The sequence below is a fragment of the Boleophthalmus pectinirostris genome, unplaced genomic scaffold, assembly GCF_026225935.1.
Source record: "Boleophthalmus pectinirostris isolate CB_2022bp ecotype Guang Dong unplaced genomic scaffold, ASM2622593v1 HiC_scaffold_13, whole genome shotgun sequence".
Lineage (NCBI taxonomy): Eukaryota > Metazoa > Chordata > Actinopteri > Gobiiformes > Gobiidae > Boleophthalmus > Boleophthalmus pectinirostris.
The window spans coordinates 2,177,364-2,187,363 of NW_026571036.1; the positions used below are offsets into that span (position 1 = coordinate 2,177,364).

At 49.4% G+C, this 10,000-nt stretch overlaps 2 protein-coding genes across 2 annotated transcripts in view; both read left to right on the forward strand.

Moving 5' to 3' along the window:
* LOC129407739 (uncharacterized) overlaps window positions 1-1,206 on the forward strand; it is a 7,001-nt gene extending 5,795 nt beyond the window's left edge. The window contains exons 6-7 of the mRNA XM_055149745.1: window positions 495-580; window positions 1,174-1,206. Coding sequence (XP_055005720.1) covers window positions 495-580; window positions 1,174-1,206 — 119 coding nt within the window. The remainder of the gene's footprint in view (window positions 1-494; window positions 581-1,173) is intronic.
* A 954-nt stretch (window positions 1,207-2,160) lies between these two features.
* The window catches only part of LOC110164255 (kunitz-type protease inhibitor 1-like), a 23,929-nt gene continuing 16,089 nt past the window's right edge, over window positions 2,161-10,000 (forward strand). The window contains exons 1-4 of the mRNA XM_055149746.1: window positions 2,161-2,950; window positions 3,450-3,529; window positions 3,613-3,770; window positions 4,753-4,894. Of these exons, the coding sequence (XP_055005721.1) occupies window positions 2,667-2,950; window positions 3,450-3,529; window positions 3,613-3,770; window positions 4,753-4,894 (664 nt within the window). The 5' untranslated portion in view covers window positions 2,161-2,666. The remainder of the gene's footprint in view (window positions 2,951-3,449; window positions 3,530-3,612; window positions 3,771-4,752; window positions 4,895-10,000) is intronic.

Sequence of the window (10,000 nt, forward strand, 5' to 3'; positions counted from 1 at the left end):
ACTACTACTACTACTACTACTACTACTACTACTACTACTACTACTACTACTACTACTACTGCTACTACTACTACTACTACTACTGCTACTACTACTACTACTACTACTACTACTACTACTACTACTACTACTACTACTACTACTACTACTACTACTACTACTACTACTACTACTACTACTACTACTACTACTACTACTGCTACTACTACTACTGCTACTACTACTACTACTACTACTACTACTACTACTACTACTACTACTACTACTACTACTACTACTACTACTACTACTACTACTATTACTACTACTACTACTACTACTACTACTACTACTACTACTACTGCTACTACTACTACTACTACTACTACTACTACTGCTACTACTACTACTACTGCTACTACTACTACTACTACTACTACTACTACTACTGCTACTATGACTACTACTACTGCCCGTCCTGTGTTGTGTGATCTTCTTGTTTTGTTTTGTTGTAGTTCCAAACTTTCACCTCGTGATTCGAGCTGGAGTTGCGTTTTTCATCATCCTCATCTCCACCATCCTCCTCCACCACTACTACAAGGTACTAAACCAGAACTAAACCAGGACTAAACCAGGACTAAACCAGGACTAAACCAGGACTACACCAGGACTAAACCAGGACTAAACCAGGACTAAACCAGGACTAAACCAGGACTAAACCAGGACTAAACCAGGACTAAACACCAGGACTAAACCAGGACTAAACCAGGACTACTAAACCAGGACTAAACCAGACTACACCAGGACTAAACCAGGACTAAACCAGGACTAAACCAGGACTAAACCAGACTACAACTACACCAGGACTACCAGACTACACCAGGACTACAACCAGGACTAAAACCAGGACTAAACCAGGACTAAACACAGGACTACACCAGGACTACACAAGGACTAAACCAGGACTAAACCAGGACTACACCAGGACTAAACAGGACTAAACCAGGACTACACCAGGACTAAACAGGACTAAACCAGGACTACACCAGGATTAAACCAGGACTAAAACAGGACTAAACCAGGACTAAAACAGGACTAAACCAGGACTACACCAGGATTAAACCAGGACTAAAACAGGACTGAACCAGGACTAAACCAGGACCATATTGTTACTAACAGTTGTTTGTTGTTCAGCCCAGCAGGGGGCAGCAGCGCGCGCGGCTGTGAGTCTGGAGGAGTTTTTTTGTTGTTGTTTTTTTTACTGTGGTTTTAAAACAGCTTCATTTGTGTCTGAATATTTTATTTTATTTTAACTATAACACACATATACATTCAAATTCATAACATACATGAAAAATAAATAAATAAATAAAAACGATAAAAATAAAATAAAGCAAAACTAATAAAGGGAACTGATAAATACACGAGCATTCCTAACTTCATTTTGGGAATTGGATTATGTCTTTGTAAATATTGGTGACTGATAAAGTTTTTCTGCAGATAAATGGTGTTTTTGTGTTTGAATAAACCTCACTCTTTCACACTCTCTGTGACGTCATTCATTCATTAAACTCCGTTTTCTTTATTTTTGTTGTTATTTAGTTTGGTGGGATTATTATAACTATAACTCAATTCTAGATTTATACAAACATTTGTGATCCACGTCAGCGTGTTTATCTTTATCTTAGTCATTAAACAGATGAGTATTTAATTATTATTGTCCGTGAACAATTGTCAAATAAAAACATTAAAACGAACTTCATTTTCTGCTGTTGCGTTTTTTGTCCACGAGATGGCGCAATGACACGAGGAATGGACAGTGATTCTTTTACATCTTGAGCTTTTAGATTTGATATAAACATAGATGCAAGATATAAATTTGTTATATCTAATACCTAATTTAAATTTGACCCCAGTTTGACCTGTAAAAGAATCGTTAAAATGTCCAAAACTAAAGCAGCACAAACAAAACTTTTTGCAGCACAAACGGGCGACATCATGTCTGTTGAGTTTGTGTTTGATGTGGTCAGTGACCCGTATGTTGCCTCGCGCTCTCATCAGCACGTGACAGGAGCTCGAGGAGCCTTTATAACACTGTTATTATTACTACTGTGTTTATCACTGTGGAGGCTCGCTGACGTAAAACCACACCAACAGAGTACTCCAGAGTACTACAGAGTACTACAGAGTACTTCAGAGTACTACAGAGTACTACAGAGTACTTCAGAGTACTTCAGAGTAAACGTGCTTCACGAGAGTCACGTGACCGCAGGGCGTGAGAAAAGACGTGGTTCTTCCTGTTTTCAGCAGGTGAGACACACCTGAGAGCGACACAGCAGGGACTAAACCAGGACTAAACCAGGACAAAACCAGGACAAAACCAGGACTAAACCAGGATCAAAGCCGGAATAAACCAGAGACTAAAGCAGGGATAAATCTGGACGAAACGCGGACTAGACGCGGACTAAACCAGGTCTAAATGAGAACCTTCTACAGCTGAAACCAGAATCATTCTCCGATCAAACTACGTCCAGACCAGGACTAAACCAGGACTAAACCAAGACTAAACCAGGACTGTACCTGAACTAACCCTAGACTGTACCTGGTCTAATCCCGGACTAAACCTAGACTGTACCCGGTCTAAACCCGGTCTAAACCCGGTCTACCCGCGGCCCCCGGTGAGTCCGATGCTGCTGTTGGTCCTGCGCGTGTTGCCGCTCGTGGTCGCGGTGCGGCGCGGCGGCGCGGCAGACGCGGCCTGTGCGGACGGATACCGCGCGGACTTCGTGCTGGACGCGGAGGAGGCGGTGAAACAGGGCGCGGTGCTGCTGAACACAGCGCATGCGCAGAACCCGGAGGAGTGCGAGCGCGCGTGCTGCGAAGACCCGCTGTGTAACCTCGCGCTCGTGGAGCCCAACGGCGCATGCGCACTGTTCGACTGCGTCTACAGAAACCGCTTCGTCTGCAACAGGTGAGTCCTGGTTTAGACCTGGTTTAGTCCTGGTTTAGTCCTGGTTTAGTCCTGGTTCAGACCTGGTACAGTCCTGGTTTAGTCCTGGTTCAGACCTGGTACAGTCCTGGTTTAGACCTGGTACAGTCCTGGTTTAGTCATGGTTTGGTCCCAGTTTAGTCCTGGTTTAGTCCCGGTTTAGTCCCGGTTTGGTCCCGGTTTAGTCTTGGTTTAGTCCTGGTTTAGACCTGGTTTAGTCCTGGTTTAGTCCTGGTTTAGACCTGGTTTAGTCTTGGTTTAGACCTGGTTTAGTCCTGTTTTAGACCTGGTTTAGACCTGGTTTAGACCTGGTTTAGTCCTGGTTTAGTCACGGTTTAGTCCCGGTATAGACCCGGTTTAGTCCCGGTTTAGTCCCGGTATAGACCCGGTATAGACCCGGTATAGACCCGGTATAGACCCGGTTTAGTCCCGGTTTAGTCCCAGTGTAGACCTGGATTTAAAAGGTCCTTCTTGGCCGCAGGTTCCAGAGCCGGGACGGGTACCTGACGTACGTGACGGCGCCGTTGTACCGGGACTACCTGAAGGCCCCGCCCAGAAAAGGTAAGCCCGCCCCCTGTCTGCACCTGTCTGCACCTGTCCCCCTGACCTCCGCCCCTGACAGGTGCGTGTGTGATGTCACTCAGGTGAGCAGCGGCGGCCGATCGCGGTGGGGGGGCGGGACTTGGTGGTCCAGCCCGGCGAGACCGTGGTCCTGAACGGAACCGAGAGCCACGCCATCGGAGCAGAGATCACGGACTACAGCTGGACCCTGCTGAGGGGCAACGGCACGGTCATCATGCAGGTGAGTCCTGGTCTGGTCCTGGTCTGGTCCTGGTCTGGTCTTGGTTCAGTCCCGGTTTAGTCCCGGTTTAGTCCCGGTTTAGTCCCGGTTTAGTCCTGGTTTAGTCCTGGTTTAGTCCTGGTTTAGTCCTGGTTTAGTCCTGGTCTAGTCCTGGTTTAGTCCTGGTTTAGTCCCGGTCCTGGCCTCAGTCTGACCCTGGTTTAGTTCTGGTTCAGTCCCGGTTTAGTCCTGGTTTAGTCTTGGTTCAGTCCTGGTTTAGTCCTGGTCTAGTCCTGGTCTAGTCCTGGTCTAGTCCTGGTCTAGTCCTGGTTTAGTCCTGGTCCTGGCCTCAGTCTGACCCTGGTTTAGTCCCGGTTTAGTCCTGGTTTAGTCCTGGTTTAGTCCTGGTTTAGTCCTGGTTTAGTCCTGGTCCTGGCCTCAGTCTGACCCTGGTTTAGTCCTGGTTTAGTCCTGGTTTAGTCCTGGTCCTGGCCTCAGTCTGACCCTGGTTTAGTCCCGGTTTAGTCCCGGTTTAGTCCCGGTTTAGTCCCGGTTTAGTCCCGGTTTAGTCCTGGTCCTGGCCTCAGTCTGACCCTGGTTTAGTCCCGGTTTAGTCCCGGTTTAGTCCCGGTTTAATCCCGGTTTAGTCCCGGTCCTGGCCTCAGTCTGACCCTGGTTTAGTCCCGGTTTAGTCCCGGTTTAGTCCTGGTCCTGGCCTCAGTCTGACCCTGGTTTAGTCCCGGTTTAGTCCCGGTTTAGTCCCGGTCTAGTCCCGGTCCTGGCCTCAGTCTGACCCTGGTTTAGTCCTGGTTTAGTCCTGGTCCTGGCCTCAGTCTGACCCTGGTTTAGTCCCGGTTTAGTCCCGGTTTAGTCCCGGTCCTGGCCTCAGTCTGACCCTGGTTTAGTCCTGGTTTAGTCCTGGTTTAGTCCTGGTTTAGTCCCGGTTTAGTCCCGGTTTAGTCCTGTTTCGGTCCTGGTTTAGTTCTGTGTTTTCTCTCCACAGACGACAGAGTACCCAGATCAGGTCCGGGTCTCTGGTCTTGGGTCCGGGTCTTACTGGTTCCAGCTCACAGTGACGGACTCTCACGGACTCACAGCCACGGACGAGATCCTGGTCCAAGTCCTGACGCCGGAGCAGAGCAGCCGTGAGTGCTCATGGGAAATGAAGTCCAGATCACAACATTGTACAGACCAAACTGCACTGGTTTAGACCTGGTTTAGTCCTGGTTTAGTCTTGGTTCAGTCCTGGTTCAGTCCTGGTTCAGTCCTGGTTTAGTCCTGGTTTAGTCCTGGTTTAGTCCTGGTCTCTGTCTGACCCTGATTTAGTCCTGTTTTAGTCCTGTTTCCTGTTTTAGTCCTGGTTTAGTCCTGGTTTAGACCTGGTTTAGTCTTGATTTAGTCCTGGTTTAGTCTTGGTGTGGGTCTGACTCTGGTTTAGTCCTGGTCTGTGGTCTCTGGTCTGTAGTAGAGCCCGACCGATATGGATTTTGTTGTGGCCGATATGATATCGATATAATGGGAGCAGGAGCTGCCGATATAATCGCCGATATATTTTGTGATGTAAATCTTGAATTATTTAAAAAAAAACTTTTGGCTCTGGTGGATTTTAACCTGGGTTTATTTAGGAAACATTTATTGTTCTTCTGCCTCTTTACATGATGTGTCATAGGTCTAAAACAGGTCTAAAGCAGGACTAAACCAGAACTGAACCAGGACTGAAACAGCACTAAACCAGGACTAAAACAGATCTGAACTATGTGTAAAACAGGACTAAACCAGAACTGAACCAGGACTGAGTGTCGGAACTCAGTCTCTGTCTCTCTCCGTCTCTCGAGCCCAAGATTAGTCCTGGTTTATTTATTTATTTTATGCACGTTTTTTCTCTCTTATCCACACACATATTTTTGAAAGTTTCGTTTTGAGCCGCTGCCGCTGTCAAACTCCCACGAGTCTGAACGCGACGTGAAGAGAAAAAAAGTGAGAGAAAGAGAAAACACGGCTCCCAATAAGGATCAGGCTCCCGCTGTTCGCTTCAAAGAGCCGGAGCCGATTCGTTCACGACCGACCATCACTACTAGCGAGTAAATAAACAATCACTATTAGCCTTTAGCCGTAAATGCTGCACGTCGCGGTAATTCAGATCATCACTAACCAAAACTAGCTTCAAAGTCGACATATTTCCAACACTCAGCCTCACACAGGCTCCTCCCACATCACAAGTCTGAACTAATAACACACACACAGGCTCCTCCCACATCACAAGTCTGAACTAATAACACACACACAGGCTCCTCCCACATCACAAGTCTGAACTAATAACACACACACACACAGGCTCCTCCCACATCACAAGTCTGAACTAATAACACACACACACAGGCTCCTCCCACATCACAAGTCTGAACTAATAACACACACACACAGGCTCCTCCCACATCACAAGTCTGAACTAATAACACACACACACAGGCTCCTCCCACATCACAAGTCTGAACTAATAAATGTCCTTTTAATCCAGACTCAAACCGATTGTCCGTAAAAATAATGTCAGTGTTGCATATGGATCTATGTCTGTGAGTGTAAACAAACACACATGACTCTGTGGTGTGTTCAGGGACAGTACGACACACACACACACACACACACACACACACACACAGACAAATGACTCCACAGATAAATACTGATGTGGAGCCACATATTTGGACATTTATCTGTCTGTAAATTGGATTAATGAACAGAATGTAGAGAGTCTATGATTTATAACGACGTATCACCTGCCCACGTGAAATATCGGCCCCTATCAGCAAGCATATCAGCCGATAATATCGGTCAGGCTCTAGTCTGTAGTGTCTGTCTGGTTCAGTCCTGGTTTAGTCCTGGTCTTGGTCTGACTCTGGTTTCTGGTCTGGTCTGTGTGTGTAGTGTTCTGTCTAGTTTGGTCCTGGTCCTGGTCCTGGTCTAACCCCGGTCTTGTCTCTGGTCTCTGTAGTGTTCTGTCTGGTTTAGTCCTGGTCCTGGTCTTGGTCCTGGTCCTGGTCTAACCCCGGTCTTGTCTCTGGTCTCTGTAGTGTTCTGTCTGGTTTAGTCCTGGTCCTGGTCTTGGTCTTGGTCCTGGTTTAACCCCGGTCTTGTCTCTGTAGTGTTCTGTCTGGTTTAGTCCTGGTCCTGGTCCTGGTCTTGGTCCTGGTCCTGGTCTAACCCCGGTCTTGTCTCTGTAGTGTTCTGTCTGGTTTAGTCCTGGTCCTGGTCTTGGTCCTGGTCCTGGTCTAACCCCGGTCTTGTCTCTGGTTTCTGTAGTGTTCTGTCTGGTTTAGTCCTGGTCCTGGTCTTGGTCTTGGTGGTCTTGGTTAACCCCGGTCTTGTCTCTGTAGTGTTCTGTCTGGTTTAGTCCTGGTCCTGGTCCTGTCCTGGTCCTGGTCCTGGTCTGGTCCTGGTCCTGGTCTAACCCCGGTCTTGTCTCTGGTAGTGTTCTGTCTGGTTTAGTCCTGGTCCTGGTCTAACCCCGGTCTTGTCTCTGGTCTCTGTAGTGTTCTGTCTGGTTTAGTCCTGGTCCTGGTCCTGATCCTGGTCTTGGTCCTGGTCCTGGTCTAACCCCGGTCTTGTCTCTGGTCTCTGTAGTGTTCTGTCTGGTTTAGTCCTGGTCCTGGTCTTGGTCCTGGTCCTGGTCTAACCCCGGTCTTGGTCTGTAGTGTTCTGTCTGGTTTAGTCCTGGTCCTGGTCTTGGTTCTGGTCCTGGTCCTGGTCTAACCCCGGTCTTGGTCTCTGTAGTGTTCTGTCTGGTTTAGTCCTGGTCCTGGTCTTGGTCTGGTGGTCCTGGTTTAACCCGGTCTTGGTCTCTGTAGTGTTCTGTCTGGTTTAGTCCTGGTCCTGGTCCTGGTCTTGGTCCTGGTCCTGGTCTAACCCCGGTCTTTGGTCTCTGTAGTGTTCTGTCTGGTTTAGTCCTGGTCCTGGTCCTGGTCTTGGTCCTGGTCCTGGTCTAACCCCGGTCTTTGGTCTCTGTAGTGTTCTGTCTGGTTTAGTCCTGGTCCTGGTCCTGGTCTTGGTCCTGGTCCTGGTCTAACCCCGGTCTTGTCTCTGGTCTCTGTAGTGTTCTGTCTGGTTTTAGTCCTGGTCCTGGTCCTGGTCCTGGTCCTGGTCCTGGTCTAACCCCGGTCTTGTCTCTGGTCTCTGTAGTGTTCTATCTGGTTTAGTCCTGGTCCTGGTCTTGGTCTTGGTCCTGGTCCTGGTCCTGGTCTAACCCCGGTCTTGTCTCTGTAGTGTTCTGTCTGGTTTAGTCCTGGTCCTGGTCTTGGTCTTGGTCTTGGTCCTGGTCTTGGTCCTGGTCTTGGTCCTGGTCCTGGTCTTGGTCTTGGTCTCGGTCCTGGTCTTGGTCCTGGTCTTGGTCTAACCCCGGTCTGGTCTGGTCTGTTGGTCTTTATAGTGTCTGTCTGGTCCTGGTCCTGGTCCTTGGTCTTGGTCTTGGTCCTGGTCTTGGTCCTGGTCTTGGTCCTGGTCTTGGTCCTGGTCTTGGTCTTGGTCTGGTCTTGGTCTAACCCCGGTCTTTGGTCTTTGTAGTGTTCTGTCTGGTTTAGTCTTGGTCCTGGTCTTGGTCCTGGTCCTGGTCTTGGTCTCTCGGTCCTGGTCTTGGTCCTGGTCTTGGTCTAACCCCGGTCTTTGGTCTTTGTAGTGTTCTGTCTGGTTTAGTCCTGGTCTTTGTCTTGGTCCTGGTCCTGGTCTTGGTCCTGGTCTTGGTCCTGGTCTTGGTCCTGGTCCTGGTCCTGGTCTTGGTCCTGGTCTTGGTCCTGGTCTTGGTCCTGGTCTTGGTTCTGGTCCTGGTCTTGGTCCTTGTCTTGGTCTTGGTCTGGTCTTGGTCCTGGTCTGGTCTGGTCTTGGTCCTGGTCTTGGGTCGTCCTTGGTCTGGTCCTTGGTCCTGGTCCTTGGTCTTGGTCCTGGTCTTGGTCCTGGTCTTGGGTCTAACCCCGGTCTCTTGGTCTTTGTAGTGTTCTGTCTGGTTTAGTCCTGGTCTCTGGTCTTGGTCCTGGTCTTGGTCTGGTCTAAACCCCGGTCTTTGGTCTTTGTAGTGTTCTGTCTTGGTTTGGTCTGGTGGTCCTGGTCTGGTCCTGGTCTCTGGTCTTTGGTCCTTGGTCCTGGTCTTGGTCTGGTCTCGGTCCTGGTCTTGGTCCTGGTCTTGGTCTAACCCCGGTCTTTTGGTCTTTGATAGTGTTCTGTCTGGTTTAGTCCTGGTCCTGGTCCTGGTCCTGGTCCTGGTCTTGGTCCTGGTCTTGGTCCTGGTCTTGGTCTTGGTCTTGGGTCCTTGGTCTGTGAAACCCCGGTCTTTGGTCTTTGTAGTGTTTCTGTCTGGTTTAGTCTTGGTCTGGTCTTGGTCCTGGTCTTGGTCCTGGTCTTGGTCCTGGTCTCGGTCCTTGGTCTTGGTCCTGGTCTTGGTCTAACCCCGGTCTTTGGTCTTTGTAGTGTTCTGTCTGGTTTAGTCCTGGTCCTGGTCTTGGTCCTGGTCCTGGTCTAACCCCGGTCTTTGGTCTTTGTAGTGTTCTGTCTGGTTTAGTCCTGGTCCTGGTCCTGGTCTTGGTCCTGGTCCCTGGTCTAACCCCGGTCTTTGGTCTTTGTAGTGTTCTGTCTGGTTTAGTCCTGGTCTTGGTCTTGGTCCTGGTCTTGGTCTAACCCCGGTCTTTGGTCTTTGCAGTGTTCTGTCTGGTTTAGTCCTGGTCTGGTCTTGGTCTGGTCCTGGTCTCGGTCTTGGTCTCTCGGTCCTGGTCTTGGTCCTGGTCCTGGTCCTGGTCTAACCCCGGTCTTTGGTCTTTGCAGTGTTCTGTCTGGTTTAGTCCTGGTCCTGGTCCTGGTCTTGGTCTAACCCCGGTCTTTGGTCTTTGTAGTGTTCTGTCTGGTTTAGTCCTGGTCTCGGTCCTGGTCCTGGTCCTGGTCCTGGTCTAACCCCGGTCTTTGGTCTTTGTAGTTCTGTCTGGTTTAGTCCTGGTCCTGGTCTGGTCTTGGTCCTGGTCCTGGTCTGGTCCTGGTCTAACCCCGGTCTTTGGTCTTTGTAGTGGTTCTGTCTGGTTTAGTCCTGGTCCTGGTCTTGGTCCTGGTCCTGGTCCTCGGTCTCGGTCTTGGTCCTCGGTCCTGGTCTGGTCCTGGTCCTGGTCCTGGTCTAACCCCGGTCTTTTGGTCTTTGCAGTGTTCTGTCTGGTTAGTCTGGTCCTGGTCCTGGTCCTGGTCCTTGGTCCTGGTCTTGGTCCTGGTCTGGTCTCTGGTCC